The 18,269-nt window shown below is 44.7% G+C and overlaps 1 protein-coding gene across 1 annotated transcript in view; it reads right to left on the reverse strand.

Moving 5' to 3' along the window:
- The window catches only part of LOC123751613 (sodium-coupled monocarboxylate transporter 1), a 251,420-nt gene extending 241,224 nt beyond the window's left edge, over positions 1-10,196 (reverse strand). The window contains 1 exon segment of the mRNA XM_069317457.1: positions 9,889-10,196. Coding sequence (XP_069173558.1) covers positions 9,889-10,132 — 244 coding nt within the window. The 5' untranslated portion in view covers positions 10,133-10,196.
- Between the last annotated feature and the right edge of the window lie 8,073 nt (positions 10,197-18,269).

Raw genomic sequence — 18,269 nt, forward strand, 5'->3', positions numbered from 1 at the left:
CCACCCTCCTCTGCATAGAAAACCCCCTTTTCCTTCCTGTCCTCCCGCCCCGTTCACCCCATACCCTCCCTGTCCTTTCCCCTTCACTTGACCCCCCACCCCTCATCCCAGTATCCTCTGCAACCCTGGTATGCACCTCACAAATCCTCACACCCATGGCACAGCTTCCTCCACCAGCAGAACATTCACCAAGGAGGAGATTTGAGAAGGGACAGAAGAAAGTGAGCCTCAAGGCAATGTACACTAACATAGACGGTATTACAAATAAAGCAAATGAACTTGGAGAATGGGTACTAGAGGAAAACCCAAACATAATAGCTCTCACAGAAACAAAGCTGACGAAAACAATAACAAATGCAGTGTTCCCGCAGGACTATTATGTTATGAGGAAAGAGAGAAAAGGAAGAGGTGGTGGTGGTGTAGCTCTGCTGGTAAGAAAAGGCTGGGATTTTGAGGAGTTGGTTGTTCAGGGATGTGAAGGTTTCAGTGACTACATAATAGGAACAATAACAACTGGAGGGCAAAAAATTATAGTCGTAGTCATATATAATCCGCCACCTAATGACAGAAGACCCAGACAGGAATATGATAGAAACAATATGGCCACTATTAACATAATGGAGAGAGCAGCTTCTGCTGCTAGCAGGAATGGATCTGGACTACTAATCATGAGATACTTCAACCATGGAAAGATAGATTGGGAGAACAGAGACCCGCATGGAGGACCAGAAACATGGAGAGCTAAGCTGCTGGACGTGGCAACAAGAAACTTTCTAAGCCAGCACACCAAAGAACCAACAAGAATGAGAGGAGAAGATGAACCAGCAATGCTTGATTTGATATTTACCCTAAATGAGTGGGATATAAGGCAAGTCAAGATGGAAGCGCCCTTGGGAAGGAGTGATCACAGTGTATTGAACTTTGAGTACCTGGTAGAGCTAGGAATTATCCCCCCCCCCCAAAAAAAAAAAAAAAGAACTAGGAAACAAAAGGCTGGCATACCGAAAGGGAAATTATGAGGAGATGAGAAGCTTCCTAAGGAAAATACCTTGGGACACAGACCTCAGAGCTAAGTCTGTACAAGATATGATGGACTATGTCACCCAAAAGTGTCAGGAGGCAGTAAGCAGGTACATCCCGGCCCAAAAGGTAAAATCCGAGGAGCAAAAGAAGAATCCATGGTATAATAGGGCATGTGTGGAAGCAAAGGTACTGAACAAAAGGGCGTGGAGGAACTTCCGGAATAACAGAACACCAGAAAGCAGAGAGAGATACCAGAGAACCAGGAATGAGTATGTCAGGGTGAGAAGCAGAGAAAAGTTATGAAAATGATATAGCAAACAAAGCCAAGACCGAACCAAAGCTACTCCACAGTCACATCAGAAGGAAAACAACAGTGAAAGAACAGGTAGTGAAACTTAGAACAGGCGAGGACAGGTATACAGAGAATGACAAAGAGGTGTGTGATGAACTCAACAAGAGGTTCCAAGAGGTCTTCACAACAGAACAAGGTGAGGTCACTGTGCTAGGAGAAAGGGAAGTAAACCAGGCGGCCTTGGAAGAGTTTGAAATTACGAGAGAGGAGGTCACGAGACACCTGCTGGACCAGGATGTTAGAAAGGCTGTTGGTCCAGACGGGATCTCGCCATGGGTACTGAAAGAGTGTGCAGAGGCACTTTGCTTACCACTCTCCATAGTGTACAGTAGGTCACTGGAGACGGGAGACCTACCAGAAATATGGAAGACGGCGAATGTGGTCCCAATATACAAAAAGGGCGACAGGCAAGAGGCACTGAACTACAGGCCAGTGTCCTTAACTTGTATACCATGCAAGGTGATGGAGAAGATCGTGAGAAAAAACCTGGTAGCACATCTGGAGAGAAGGGACTTCGTGACAAATCGACAACATGGGTTCAGGGAGGGTAAATCTTGCCTGACTGGCTTATTAGAATTCTATGACCAGGTCACACAGATTAAGCAAGAAAGAGAGGGCTGGGCGGACTGCATTTTCTTGGATTGTCGGAAACCCTTTGACACAGTACTGCATAAGAGGCTGGTACATAAGCTGGAGAGACAGGCAGGTGTAGCTGGTAAGCGGTGCTCCAGTGGATAAGGGAGTACCTAAGCAATAGGAAGCAGAGAGTTACGGTGAGGGGTGAGACCTCCGATTGGCGTGAAGTCACCAGTGGAGTCCCACAGGGCTCTGTACTCGGTCCTATCTTGTTTCTGATATATGTAAATGATCTCCCGGAGGGTATAGATTCGTTTCTCTCAATGTTTGCGGACGATGCCAAAATTATGAGAAGGATTAAGACAGAAGAGGACTGTATGAGGCTTCAAGAAGACCTAGACAAACTGCAGGAATGGTCGAACAAGTGGTTGTTAGAGTTTAACCCAACCAAATGTAATATAATGAAGATAGGTGCAGGGAGCAGGAGGCCAAATACGAGGTATTATCTGGGAGAGGAAATTCTTCAGGAGTCAGAGAAAGAAAAAGACTTGGGAGTTGATATCACGCCAGACCTGTCTCCTGCAGCACATATCAAGAGGATAACATCAGCGGCATATGCCAGGCTGGCCAACATACGAACGGCATTCAGAAATTTGTGTAAAGAATCATTCAGAACTTTGTATACCACATATGTCAGGCCAATCCTGGAGTATGCAGCCCCAGCATGGAGTCCATATCTAGTCAAGGATAAGACTAAACTGGAAAAGGTTCAAAGATTTGCCACCAGACTAGTACCCGAGCTGAGAGGTATGAGCTACGAGTAGAGACTACGGGAATTAAACCTCACTTCGCTGGAAGACAGAAGAGTTAAGGGGGACATGATCACCACATTCAAGATTCTCAAGGGAATTGATAGGGTAGATAAAGACAGGCTATTTAACACAAGGGGCACACGCACAAGGGGACACAGGTGGAAACTGAGCGCCCAAATGAGCCACAGAGATATTAGAAAGAACTTTTTTAGTGTCAGAGTGGTTGACAAATGGAATGCATTAGGAAGTGATGTGGTGGAGGCTGACTCCATACACAGCTTCAAGTGCAGATATGATAGAGCCCAATAGGCTCAGGAACCTGTACACCTGTTGATTGACGGTTGAGAGGCGGGACCAAAGAGCCAGAGCTCAACCCCACGCAAGCACAACTAGGTGAGTACACACACACACACACACACACACACACACACACATATAACTGAAAACTCACACCCCAGAAGTGACTCGAACCCATACTGCCAGAAGCACTCTGCAACTGATGTACAGGATCCCTTAACCACTCAACCAACACGACTGGACAAAAGAGGATGGTAGCCGAGGCTAGTTCCCCATCCTCCCGCCGGCCTCGCGGAGGAGGAATTAGCCTCGGCTACCATCCTCTTTTGTACGGTCGTGATAGTCGAGTGGTTAAGGGATCCTGTACATCAGTTGCAGAGTGCTTCTGGCAGTATGGGTTCGAGTCACTTCTGGGGTGTGAGTTTTCAGTTATATATATATATGTGTGTACTTACCTAGTTGTACTCACCTAGTTTTGCTTGCGGGGGTTGAGTCTGGCTCTTTGGTCCCGCCTCTCAACTGTCAATCAACAGGTGTACAGGTTCCTGAGCCTATTGGGCTCTATCATATCTGCACTTGAAGCTGTGTATGGAGTCAGCCTCCACCACATCACTTCCTAATGCATTCCATTTGTCAACCACTCTGACACTAAAAAAGTTCTTTCTAATATCTCTGTGGCTCATTTGGGCACTCAGTTTCCACCTGTGTCCCCTAGTGCGTGTGCCCCTTGTGCTAAACAGCCTGTCTTTATCAACCCTGTCGATCCCCTTGAGAATCTTGAATGTGGTGATCATGTCCCCCCTAACTCTTCTGTCTTCCAACGAAGTGAGGTTTAATTCCCGTAGTCTCTCCTCGTAGCTCATACCTCTCAGCTCGGGTACTAGTCTGGTGGCAAACCTTTGAACCTTTTCCATTTTAGTCTTATGCTTGACTAGATATGGACTCCATGCTGGAGCCGCATACTCCAGGATTGGTCTGACATATGTGGTATATATTGTTCTGAAAGATTCCTTACACAAGTTTCTAAAGGCCGTTCTTATGTTAGCCAACCTTGCATATGCTGCTGCTGTTATCCTCTTGATATGAACTTCAGGGGACAGGTCTGGCGTGATATCAACCCCCAGGTCTTTCTCTCTCTCTCTCACTCTTTTAGTATTTCATCTCCCAAATGGTACCTTGTATCTGGTCTCCTGCTTCCTACCCCTATCTTCATTACATTACATTTGCTTGGGTTAAACTCTAACAGCCATTTGTTCGACCATTCCTGCAGCTTGTCCAGGTCTTCTTGAAGCCTCAAGCTGTCCTCCTCTATCTTAATCCTTCTCATAATTTTGGCGTCGTCAGCAAACATTGAGAGGAATGAGTCTATACCCTCTGGGAGATCATTTACGTATATCAGAAACAGGATAGGTCCAAGTACAGAGCCCTGTGGGACTCCACTGGTGACTTCACGCCAGTCTGAGGTCTCACCCCTCACTGTAACTCTCTGCTTCCTATTGTTTAGGTACTCCCTTATCCACTGGAGCGCCCTACCAGTTACTCCTGCCTGTTTCTCCAGCTTATGCATCATCCTTTTATGGGGTACTGTGTCAAAGGCTTTCCGACAGTCCAAAAAAATGCAGTCCGCCCACCCTTCTCTTTCTTGTTTAATCTTTGTCACCTGATCATAGAATTCTATCAAGCCTGTAAGGCAAGATTTACCCTCCCTGAACCCATGTTGATGGGTTGTCACGAAGTCTCTTCTCTCCAGATGTGTTACTAGGTTTTTTTCTCACAATCTTCTCCATCACCTTGCATGGTATTCAAGTTAAGGACACTGGCCTGTAGTTCAGTGCCTCTTGTCTGTCACCCTTTTTGTATATTGGTACTACATTAGCAGTCTTCCATATTTCTGGTAGATCTCCCGTTTCCAGTGACCTACTATGGAGAGTGGTAAGCAAAGTGCTCCTGCACACTCTTTCAATACCCATGGTGAGTGTGTGTGTGTGTGTGTGTGTGTGTGTGTGTGTGTGTGTGTGTGTGTGTGTGTGTGTGCGTGCGTGCGTGCGTGCGTGTGTGTGTGTGTGTGTGTGTGTATTTATACTGGACCATTCCCCACTCCCCCGTCCCTTCGTCCTCCCCACCATACCCAACTTCCCCCGTCCCCTTGTCCTTCGCACCATTCTCCCCCCTCCCCCATCTCCTCGTCCTCCCCACTATTCTCCACTCCCCCGCCCTCTCATCCCCAACATCACCCACACCCACGTCCACTCTTCCTCCCCACCTTTACCCCCACCCCGTCCCCTCATCCTCCCTAGCATTCCCCACTCACTCATCCGATGTGTTCCCAAATGATCTGATGTTCCCATCAAAAAAATAGGAACATCAAATGATTTGATGTTACATAACTGAAAAATAAGTAGAACAGTTAAAAATACAAAATGGAAAACAATTAAAAAAATAAAAAATAAATTATACTCACAAAATGAACGGTAAGGTAAACAACACAGCTCAATTTTCCAATGCAATGTCACAAAAAAATAATTAAATCAAAATGAAAATCAATCGAAATCTATGAAAATTCCATTTATCAATACAATTGTAAACATTGAAATTAAATTGTATGATATTTAGTATAGCGTATGTTGCTATTATGTGAGCAACAGATGGCACTGTTTTTCCAAACAAGCATGTTTTTACCTGTCACAGGTGTGGCATGTATATAGTAGGTGTATAAAAACAGGCACCTATTCGAATGCAACGTTGTGTTAAAACTTTAAAGCAATCGATAAAGAGGTTTTGGAGATTTCCCTCACATGAAAACTCACTTGAAAAACATAGTTTAAAGAAAACATGTTTTTACCTGTCACAGACGAGACATATGTATAGTATGTATATAAAAACTCACTTGTATGCAAATGGGACGTTGTTTAAAAAATTTCCAAGCAATCGGTGAAGAACTTTCGGGGATTAGCTATTTTGAACAATTTACATTTTTATTTCTGTAGATTGTCTTCTTACCAGTAAGGTAAGAAAGGGGTTATTGTGTGGATCAGAGATAAATAGGGGTTTTCACTAAATTCTCAAATTGTATGGCGAAGTTACATATTTTTTAAATGCCGTTTGCAGACTCATATTTTGATATCAATATGGACTTTACCTTTGGAGAAGAGCTTTAGGAATGGGTAAAATTTCATGGTTTGTGAACTTTAGAATGGCGATTCCGGACTCTGCCAGATCTTTCAGTCATTGTGGACTCTGACTTTTGAGAAGAGTTTTTCGACTTTGCCATTTGCCAGCCCAGTTATTAGTTTTACTGAAGGCAAAATGATAGTTCATTGACTTATTTTTTTGGTTCATGGTGAGAAATTACCCCCCCCCCCCTCCCCCCCATTCTGGTTATGTAACGTCACCACTCACAATGTTCACAACTTACCAGCCACTCTTAATTAAGCTGTCTAGTGTACCAATGTTATTGGGTGATCTTTGCTTAGTGACACCTAGCTGCTATGGCTTGTGCCTTGTATCAACTTACTTGAGTGTTACTTGGTTGTTGGTGTATGTATATAGACTTTTTTTTTTTTTTTTTTTTTTTGAGATATATACAAGAGTTGTTACATTCTTGTACAGCCACTAGTACGCGTAGCGTTTCGGGCAGGTCCCTGGAATACGATCCCCGCCGCGAAGAATCGTTTTTTCATCCAAGTACACATTTTACTGTTGCGTTAAACAGAGGCTACAGTTAAGGAATTGCGCCCAGTAAATCCTTCCAGGCCAGAATACGAACCCATGACATAGCGCTCGCGGAACGCCAGGCGAGTGTCTTACCACTACACCACGGAGACATTGTAAATAAGCTGTCATATAGATAAGTTCGACCCAGTAAATGGTGGATTTTACTTTCACTCAATCCTAGGCATTTTGAATTTACATAGTTGAGGCCAGGAGGTTCACCGATTTATGAGGTAAAGTTCTACTCCACGAGCCTTGCTAGGGAGCAAGACATGACAAGTACTTCTCCCACTATTTACTCAGCTAATAACTATTGCTAATTACTATTGGGTTGGCTCAAGGTATCAGTACACAATGCTTTTAGCAATAAATTTGTGTTAGAACCCATTAGTCCATTTTCTAGCCTGCCGAAGTAGTTGGAGGGTAATGACCTAGTGACAGGAGGTACCTGTATGCTTGTCTAGAGACGAGGGTTGCTCAGGACCCTACACCCGGCGGGCCACCATTGGGTCATTGTTGCTGAAGTTGCATGACTCACCATCTGGAGTCCGACCCTGTCTCTCCACTTGAGATAAAGTGATCCTTGACGGTTGTCGTGCATATTGTGATCCTGTCAACTGACCTCTTGCGGAGTGACCACCACCAGTGTTGGTGCTGTTGCATCCAATTACAGGTTATTGCAGAAAGTATCAATCAACACCCTTATTGATACATAGATTAATATATACCGGGATACATACATAGATATATAGATAGATTCTCTGTATTTCATATGTTCATTACTTAAGAATAAAGTTCACAAATTACATCTCTAAGTTCATTTCACAGTTTTATTATTGTGTGACACTGAGAGGCAAGTCGTTGAGCCTGTTGTGGGGTTTTATGCCTCCACTTACTTCCCTCAGGTAACTCTTTATGCTGTATGTAAATTAAAACATAGCTCAGAAATAACTATAACTATAGTAATAACTATCATTAAAAACAGCATGCTACAATTTTTTCTCTAGACATCGGCTATAAACAAATACCAGTTTAACACAGCTGGTTGTGCCAGTGTAGACTCCTTCATGTAGGATGACGGGAAGAGAGTGACCGTTGTAGTAGCTGGTCGCTGTCCGTCGATATCTTCCAAGGAGTTTCAAATTTAATTTTATTATGAAACAATTTAATGATTACAGCAAAACACAAGTCAAGATCCGCGCTCGTTGTTCAATCCACAAACCGTAATAAATATAGTTGATTGTTAATCAGGAATATTTCTGTTAATGAATATTATTTATTGAGAACAATTCTAAATAATTGCAGTTGAATTTAATATCATTTAATTGATATAGTAAAGATGAATTTACTTAATTTGGGATAAAAATCCCAGTGTAACCCAAAACTTGGAGAAAATAGTTAATGAATTAGGCAAATGAATCTTCGTAAATTTCAATTAAGCAATCACAACTATTTTTGGTAACAGGTTCGCGGGTGTTCTGGTCGACGTGTTTAGCTAAGCCTATACTCGTAAGTCAGGCGCGGGCCCAGTATTTGGTGGGTGTTGGGCTGGGAACACATAGCGTCAGGCCCAGCAAGTGTAATTTACAGCACTGTTTAATGTTTATAGCGCATTGTGTCAGTTCTTAATGGGTTTATTTAGCCTCTGGAACACCACTGGTTAATGCTGTAAGGGATCTAAAGCTAGCAGTTCCGAGAAAAGTTATAAAACACTGTGTGGCCCGTAAGGTGAAGCCGCCAGCTTGTCGCAGCTTCATGTTCATGAACCAGTGATGGCCACTCTCCCATCTCCCCAGGTGAGCTTCCAGGGGGAAATTTAATTTAATTCAAATTCAGTTTAATCAGTAATTATTCACTAATATGTTTGTTGGTGTTAATAAATGTCATAGCACTAAACTAAGATGCTTTATGTAAGCTGTAATTAAAATTATTTACTTTGTGTCAATAATAACCCATCGTTCCTAGGTGTAATATATAGTAGGCTGGGACTCGTCAGGAGAAAGCCTTCAGGAGACCAAAGAAGGAGCCCACTACAGGGACACTACATTAGCATATTTGTACTGATAAAGCTGTGGATATTTTCCACACTTGCCAACATTTTCAAAGGCAGAGTACAAGTGAATAGAATTTGGTTGCTTTTGTTGTTTTAGATTCCGATACGCGGAACAAAAAGTTGCAAGTAGCACGGGTTATGGTGAACCCCGTACTGGACTTACCTGGCACAGGAACGAACAATTTGGCTGGAGCATTACCAAGAGTGAGGCGGGGTGTCGCACGGGCCAATATATCCACTGCAGAGTACACATATGTTTCAATGATGATTGAAGCAGTACGTTGGCTGCTCCTTATTGGTCTGGAAGATGGCAGAGTGTAACCTGGTGTTAGTGGTTGAGTTTGTATGATGTTCAGTGTCTCGCCAATGGCCAGTTTTCTGCTATCATTGTGTCTGTTGATTATGTTAGTGTTGTTTGTCAGGATATGTCAGGTGATGGTCTGATGGTGTGTAGAGACCATATGTGTCATGATGGCACCTTTACGCTCCTTCCTTGTTACGCACCTTCTTCTCCAAGGAACAGTGATCTCAAGTGTGAAGTAAGAAGTAGCCACAGAAAGATGAGAGCCATGAATAGTTCCAATTAGGTCGTCCACTAATTAATTCCTTATAGAGTTTATCATGTCCAAGTATGAGGAACACTGAGGCAAGAGGACTTGTTAATTAGGCATTCAGTTTGTGAAAGTGAACAATGTATATCTACGAAATATATATATAAAAAAAAAGGAAATTGTGATACTCTTCAGCACTCATGAGCCACAGAAAAGGGCGTCTGAACCTTGAGATGGTAAGAGACACTAACACCGATGAATGAACGTACCGAAGAAATTGCCAACTCTTGAGTTTTCTAGCGACTTTGCCGAATTCTGTTTATAGTTTTTAACTTGTTTGGACAGCAAGCACGTCGGATGATGCCATGAGTTGAAAGGGAAGATAAACGAGAAAGTAACATGATATGTTCAATACTTACGTAAATGTGTACTAATGAGACCAACCAAAATATAAATATTCAGAGTCTAATGAGAGAAATCAAATTATTGTTGACTTTTGCAATGATCACTCACCTAATAATGATATAGCAGAAATGCCACCACCGAGAAGAGAAAGGGCCACAGGTAGTGGGGACATCTTCCTTCCCCCCAGCAGGTATTCCTGTGTGGACGTCTTGTGTCTACTCTTGATGGCGCTGTACAAGCCGATGCCAATAGACACTACCAACATGAGGCTGAACACTGCATAGTCCACCGTTGAGAACTTTGTCTCAGATTCGCCTCTTGAGGCTGTCACTGATTTCTCATAACCAGACATCTTCTGAAACAAAAGCAAATTTTATAAATTTTCAAAACTTCACATTGAGTAAAAGCAGCCCGTCTCCCTAACAAAGACCAAAGGTGATTCCATGCACCTGCCAAACCCCCTGTTTATGAATGAAAAACGGTTTACACACGACTCAACAGATTTCCTTCGAACACATCATGAACAAGTGCTTCACTGACGAATTTTGTTCGAACCACAACGTTGTAAATGCTTCACCCACGTACTGAAAGTACAAATAATCGCCAACAGAACCTAAACTCCTTACCTAACCTATGCCTATACATGTACAATATGCTATTATTATATTAATATATATTTGAGAAAATTCCTTTTTTTGACTGAACAGCATGTTAAAATTTATGAATACGTCTGTGGGGACGTCCGCTGGATGTAATGGACTCGAGTCGAGGACGGGTTAAGTAAAACAGAACTAATTAAACCAGCATAAAGTCAGGATATGATATAAAGATGATGAACGTAGACCTCACTGTTCTCTATTATTTATACTATATCAGTAGCCCAGGTTCGAGCCCCGGAAGTTGTCATAGAGTGAACGCGGTAATGTTACTTGGAATCTGTGACTATGGGAAATATTTCCCTCCTATAAACATAAATAGCAAAATAATAAATTTATCTAATAATATTTAACGATGAGGACTCGTCCTCTTTTCTTAAATCACAATATTCACTCAAATGCGAAATGATACCAGATTCTTCCTACTAAGGTAGGATACTAAAGATACTAAGGATAATTATAAGGATAAGGTACTAAGAATAATTATGCCAAAACCTTCCTACTTTAACACCAGACGATTGAGCTATTAAAATCTCTTTGTTGATTCTCATTATTAATTCAATGTGGCTGAAATCAGGGTTGGGACTTTACAGGTCTATTAAATTATTAAAATAAAGTTAATTTTATGACCAGTAATAATTTATTAGCAACTCCCGATTTAATAATAAGTCACTTGCTTTACCCATGAGCGCGGGTTGACGAGGGAGGCCGTCCTGCACCACGTCAGCTCCCTGTTACCACACGCCTTGACAAACTCCTCACCTGTTGGACATTTACGCCTAAGGTAGCAGTTGACGGCCGTTTTTGTTTCCCCTTTTTTATATAACAATAAATACAATTAAAAGCAAGGTACCGATACCATAACAGAATCAAAACTTCACAGGATTGATTACCACCAACAAACAGCATACTTACTTGTAAACAAGACACCAAACAATACATAAGGTTACAAACACCGAAACAGAAATAGTCAATCACCAGGGTAAGGGGTTACCTCTTGGCCGCCAGGGGGTTCGGACGTGCTCGCCTGACCTGCCAGTTGCTGCCTGGTGTTACGAGGGGGCGGGTGCAGTTTGAGGTGTGGAGCGCCTGCTAGCCGGGGATCTGGCTGGTGGTATGGCTGTAGCTGGTGATGCCCGTGTTCGGCGGGTAGATCTCGCCTACCCGTGTGGCGGTGTCGTTTACCACTTCGCTGCTTTACCAGGAGTTTGTGGCACGCTGGGATGCACTCTCGCTTCCTATTCCTGCTTCGGCTGTGACTGTGGATATCTCGGATCCCTGGGGGCCCTTGACATTTGTGAGTGTTCACGGAGTGCCGGTGACCTTCCCCAAGGCGGAGCTTATGTCGGTCTTTACGCGGTATGGTGTGGTGGTGAAGCACCGGTTCACCACGGGCCGGCTGAAAAGGGTCCATCTGGGCGCTCGTACGCTCGTCATGCGGGTCACGAGCCCTATTCCTTCCAGGGTTTCGTTTCGTGGGCTCTCTCTGCGGATATTTTATCAGGGTCAGACACGAACCTGTTTCTGGTTTGGCGCTGAGAGCCACGTGGCGGCCAGCTGCGACGCTCCTCGTATTGAGGCCCCTTCAGTTTTCCTGGAGGATGACTTTCCCCTCTTGTCTGTGCGTGGGGTTTCCCCGGCGGATCCTCGCTGTCCTAGTGCCTGGTGTGATTCCTGCGGCGGTTCCGGCAAGCGTTCCGTTTGGCCCTGGTGTGTCTGCTCCACCGGTGAGCTCTGAGGACCTGGGGGCACCTGCTTCGGATCTTCGACGTTTGGTGGTTGCAGAGGTGCATCCGCAGCTGGTTGCTTCCGTGGAGGCATTGGTTGGTGCTGTAGGGTGGTGCCTGCTTCTAATGCGGACGGACATGTGCTTCCCGGGGCTGTTGGGGTGGTGGTGTGTCCCCGCCCTCTGCCTCGTCGCCTCCGGTAGTTTCCTCGTTCCCACGTGGCTCTTCTCCTGCGCCGGTTCCGTCGTCCCCGCTGGATACCTCCCGGGTGTTGGAGTCTACCCTTCCGCCTGCTGTGTCTCTTTCTTCTCCGATTCCAGTCTCCTTGAATGGTAGTGACTTTTTGCCCTGCGTTGTTGAGGCTGCTGTTCTGCGTGATTGTGCTGCCCCGGCTTTGGGGCCGCCTGCCGATGGTTCTTCTGGGGCACCCCTTGCTGGGGGTGACAGTTCCGACGATCAGCGGCCTCTTTTTAAGCGCCGTCGTTTGGCTCAGGATACGTCACCTCGCCGGACGTGGGCAAAGGAGCGTGATGCAATGGATGATGATGCTGTGGACGTCGCTGTGTTGCCTCCTGTGGTGCCTTTTGTGTTGGACACTGTGCCTCCTGCTGATGGCTCCCCTCAGTGGGCGGTTGCCCCTGGTGATCGCGACCTCGTAGTGGTGTTGTCGAAGGATGTGCGACGGGGGGGCCTCTGCTCCTGTTCCGGTTGGTGGGGGCACTGGGGCCCCTGCGGAGCCACCCTCCGCGGGGCTCAGTGCGGTGCCTGGCGTCGAACAGAGTGAGCGCCCTAGTGGGCGGGCCGGTGTGCGGCCCGCCGTGCAGCCCGATGTGCTTCCCAGTGTGAGGCCCTGTGACCAGCTTCCTAGGGTTGTTGTTGTTATAGATTCAGCTACTCGGAACAAGTTCCAAGCAGCACGGGCTATGGCGAGCCCGTAACTTACCTGGCACAGGAGCGGGGCAAGTAGCACGGGCTATGGTTAGCCCTACTTCCTAGGGGGAAACCCATCCTTTTCATCCTCCTGCCCGGTGAGGTGATCGACAGATCTAAGGCAATTTTGTCTTTTGAGTGTGATGACCTGGTGCGTCCTGTTCCCTGGTGCCCATCTACCATCTGGGTTCCGCGGGCGCAGTTTTTCATCTTGGGCGTGCCGAATTCGATGCCTTGGCCTACTGCGACTCCTGGATGTCCGATTCCTGTAGGTGATCAACTTGTTTGGGAGGCTTATTGCTTACCGTTTCCAGCTCGGGAGTACCCGTAGAAGTATGAGTGGTTGATTTCTACCTGTGTTGTGCGTGATGTTTTCCCAGTGCCTGCGTCCACAGATGGGTTTCCTTGTCTGTGCGTGTGGGTGGTATGGGTCTTGTCCCTGACCCCTGCGTGGCCTGTTTTGTTGTGTTGCGATTTGTTTTGTGCTTTGCCTTTGGTATGGATGTTTGTGTTGTGGTTGTGTACGTCGCTTGTGTGCGTGTGATTATTTTCTTGTCCTGGTAATTGTTTTTTTCTTTGTACATATTTTATGTTATTTATGTTATTAATGTTCTAGTATGTAGTTTTTGGGTTTCATGTTACTTATGCCCTCATTTGTGTCTGGTTCTGCTCCATTGTGTGCGGGGTCGGACTGCCCGTGCTTGTGTTTTTATTTCCCCACCCTTTTCTGTTTTAGGGGTGGTTGGCTTTCTGTACTTTTGTTATAAATTTTTGTGTATTTTTTCTTGTACGTTTTTGTTATTGTCCTTATGTCATTTATTTGTTGTGTATTTTATGCAATTTCTTTGCTTGTGTCGTGTGTGTTTTCCTGTGTCCCTTTGTATGTATTTTTTTTTTTGTTTCCTGTTTGCTATTTGCACGATTGTTTTGTTGTTTTGAACTTGTTCCCTGTTTTCTTTCGGGGTGGTTTGGATGTGTGTGTGGGTGTGTTTCTTTCCTGGCTCCTGCGTGGGCCTCTTCTTTTGCTTTGTACCAAATTTATTATTATGTCTTTTTGTTGGTGTGAGGCACATGCCTTTTGCGTGTTATTGTGCTCCTCTGTATTTGTCTTTATGTTCATGTTTTGTTAATGTTCTTTTTGCTTTTTATATGATGTATTTTGTCTATTTCTTGTGCCATGTGTTTTTTTTGTTATTTTTCTGTTCTCTCCTTGTTATGTGATTTGTACTTTCGTTTTTTATATCAATAAAAAAAATCACCAGGGTAATACCTGAGCACGCACCAGGGTACAACCCATGCACGCATAGAGTAAGGATTGGCGAGTAAGGGTTACTGAAGACAGTGATGTGCCTACAGTGAAGTGCTGCTAGCAAGCTGCTAGAGGCTTTTGCCAGGGGGTTAGATGCCCTTGTATAAGTTTGTTGGGGACCCCAGTCCGCGTGTTGCTGATGCCCTCTGCCAGCGAGTAGCTGGAGAGCGCAGATTGGGTGTAGGCACATTGTGATGCTGTGTGGTTGGATTGGCCCACGTAGAAGGTGAACTCGCCAGTATTTGCCAGTGGACAAGGTATTGGAACTGTTTTAACACTGGAGTTGACGAACACTGCTGATGTATGTGTGTCCTGCGTGAAAGACACAATTGTAAATAAGTGTAGTTATAATCTACTTATGTATATATATATATATATATATATATATATATATATATATATATATATGTATATATGTATATATGTATATATATGTATATATATTTAATTGTGAAGGTGGATATATTGGTGAAGGAAAGCATGTATTGTTTATCCCCTCCCCCCCCCCTTATATCTTACTTGCGCTATACAGTCAGTTCTTGAAAGCTTACTACCGACTTGGGGTCGGATACACTAAAAGTGACTGTAACAGGGGTACACTGTGAATCTTCACCGGCACAAATGGCACCACACACCAGGGTGGCCCTGGTGTGTGGTTCCCCTATTTAAGGGCCCTATAGTTGGAGACGAATCCGCACACAACGGCCGGTCGGTAGATGCACATGTGCTCCACCGGCTTTGCTCTAGCATTCCGGACACTTCATACAGATAGGCGCTACATCTTGCAGGCTGAAACATGGTACAACATCACCAGCCAACTTTTCCGCAGAATCATCCTAGGTTCAGAGGGGTGGAAAATTCCCTTCCCGGAAGATATTGACACCAGCAGCCGCCTCCCTGCTGCAAGCCGCCATGTAACTAAATGACCTTGAAGACCTCACATATAACAGGTACGAGGCTGACCAGAATACATACATCGGAGAGTAAACCCCATCAAGGAACACGAAGACGGTATATCCGGCGTCAGGGACATGCCAGCGTCCTCGTGGCAGCAAGCATTCCCTTACAATAACCAGCGGAAACTTTATCACACCTCATGCTTAACACCTTCCCAAACAGTCCAAACAGTCTGGTTAACAGCCCATCCGTCATTTCAAATGGTTCACCACGCACCGCCCGTATCAAAGTCACACTCAAGTTTACCACTCGTCCCGTACGAGCGCCATCTGGCATAGGGAACGAGCAACCCTCACACCGATCAAGGAACTGCCGAAATACATCTGTTCGCACAAATTTCACCACCACTCGACAGTCTTGAATGATCTGCACTCCAACCAGGTCGGTCAAAATCACTCTAGCACCTCCACCAGCACAATACCAAACCCTGTGTTTTTTTTAAGTCCAACCGAAGACGTTCGCTTATGAGAAGGCGTAGAAGACCCCTTTATAAAGGAAAAACGTACCTTGCATAAGCAGGGTACCACACAGGTCACGGGACTGACACCCAACCATCGACTCCGTGCTTGGACAACCATCGTATGGGTTCGAGTCACTTCTGGGGTGTGAGTTTTCAGTCGCATATAGTCCTGGGGACCATTCAGGCTTGTTCGCATTTGTGTTCCTCACATGTGCCCCAAAGAATGAGGTGATTTAATAAAATGCTATGCCCAAGATTACCATCTGAGTGCCGGCGGGGAAGTGGTTCAAATAGCTTCGGCTATCACTTCCTTATGTCCGGTCGTGATGGTCAAGCGAATTAAGGCGTCCTGTAGTTACCAGTTGCGTTGCTCCTGGGAGTATGGGTTCGAGTCACTTCTGTGGTGCGAGTTCTCAGTCATATATATATATATATATATATATATATATATATATATATATATATATATATATATATATATATATATATATATATATATATATATATATATATATATATATAATATGTATGTGTGTGTGTACTCACCTATTTGTGCTTGCAGGATCGAGCATTGACTCTTGGATCCCGCCTTTCCAGCCATCGGTTGTTTACAGCAATGACTCCTGTCCCATTTCCCTATCATACCTAATTTTAAAATTATTAATAGAGTTTGCTTCCACAACCTGTTCCCCAAGTGCATTCCATTTTTCCACTACTCTCACGCTAAAAGAGAACTTCCTAACATCTCTGTGACTCATCTGAGTTTCCAGTTTCCACCCATGTCCCCTCGTTCTGTTATTATTACGTGTGAACATTTCATCTATTTTCACTTTGTCAATTCCCCTGAGTATTTTATATGTCCCTATCATATCTCCTCTCTCCCTTCTTTTCTCTAGTGTCGTAACGTTCAGTTCCTTCAGACGCTCTTCATATCCCATCCCTCGTAACTCTGGGACAAGCCTCGTCGCAAACCTCTGAACCTTCTCCAGTTTCTTAATGTGGTTCTTCAGGTGGGGACTCCATGATGGCGCGGCATTAAGACTGGCCTCACGTAGGCAGTGTAAAGCGCCCTAAAAGCCTCCTCACTTAGGTTTCTGAATGAAGTTCTAATTTTCGCCAGTGTAGAGTACGCTGCTGTCGTTATCCTATTTATATGTGCCTCAGGAGTTAGATTAGGTGTTACGTCCACTCCCAGGTCTCTTTCTCGAATCGTTACAAGTAGGCAGTTCCCAATCATTGTGCACTGTCCCTTTGGTCGCCTATCACCTGATCCCATTTCCATAACTTTACATTTACTCGTGTTGAACTCCAGTAGCCATTTCCCTGACCATCTTTGCAACCTGTTTAAGTCCTCTTGGAGGATCCTACAATCCTCATCTGTCACAACTCTTCTCATTAATTTGCGTCATCCGCAAATGTGTGTACTCACCTAATTGTACTCACCTAATTGTGCTTGCGGGGGTTGAGCTTTGGGTTTTTGGTCCCGCCTCTCAACTGTCAATCAACTGGTGTACAGATTCCTGAGCCTACTGGGCTCTATCATATCTACATTTAAAACTGTGTATGGAGTCAGCCTCCACCACATCACTTCCTAGTGCATTCCATTTACTAATTACTCTGTCATCCGTGTCCCCTTGTTCGCGTCCCTCCAGTGTTGAATAGTTTATCCGGTCGATTCCCCTGAGGATTTTGTAGGTTGTGAGCATGTCCCCCCTTACTCTTCTGTTTTCCAGTGTCGTAAGGTGCATTTCCCGCAGCCTTTCCTTATAACTCATGCCTCTTAGTTCTGGGACTAGTCTAGTAGCATACCTTTGGACTTTTTCCAGCTTCGTCTTGTGCTTGACAAGGTACGGGCTCCATGCTGGGGCCGCATACTCCAGGATTGGTCTTACATATGTGGTGTACAAGACTATGAATGATTCCTTACACAGGTTCCTGAACGCCGTTCTGATGTTAGCCAGCCTCGCATATGCCGCAGACGTTATTCTCTTTATGTGGGCTTCAGGAGACAGGTTTGGTGTGATATCAACTCCTAGATCTTTCTCTCTGTCTGTTTCATTAAGTACTTCATCTCCTATTCTGTATCCTGTGTCTGGCCTCCTCCTCCTGTGTGTGTGTGTGTGTGTGTGTGTGTGTGTGTGTGTGTGTGTGTGTGTGTGTGTGTGTGTGTGTGTGTGTGTGTGTGTGTGTGTGTGTGTACTCACCTAATTGTACTCAATTAATTGTGTCTGCAGGATCGAGCATTGACTCTTGGATCCCGCCTTTCGAGCATCGGTTGTTTACAGCAATGACTATGGTCCTATTTCCCTATCATACCTAGTTTTAAAATTATGAATAGTATTTGCTTCCACAACCTGTTCCTTAAGTTCATTCCATTTTCCCACTACTCTCACGCTTAAAGAAAACTCAATAATATCCCTGTGACTCATCTGAGTTTCCAGCTTCCACCT

This window comes from Procambarus clarkii, chromosome 87 (genome assembly GCF_040958095.1).
Source record: "Procambarus clarkii isolate CNS0578487 chromosome 87, FALCON_Pclarkii_2.0, whole genome shotgun sequence".
Taxonomy (NCBI): Eukaryota; Metazoa; Arthropoda; class Malacostraca; order Decapoda; family Cambaridae; genus Procambarus; species Procambarus clarkii.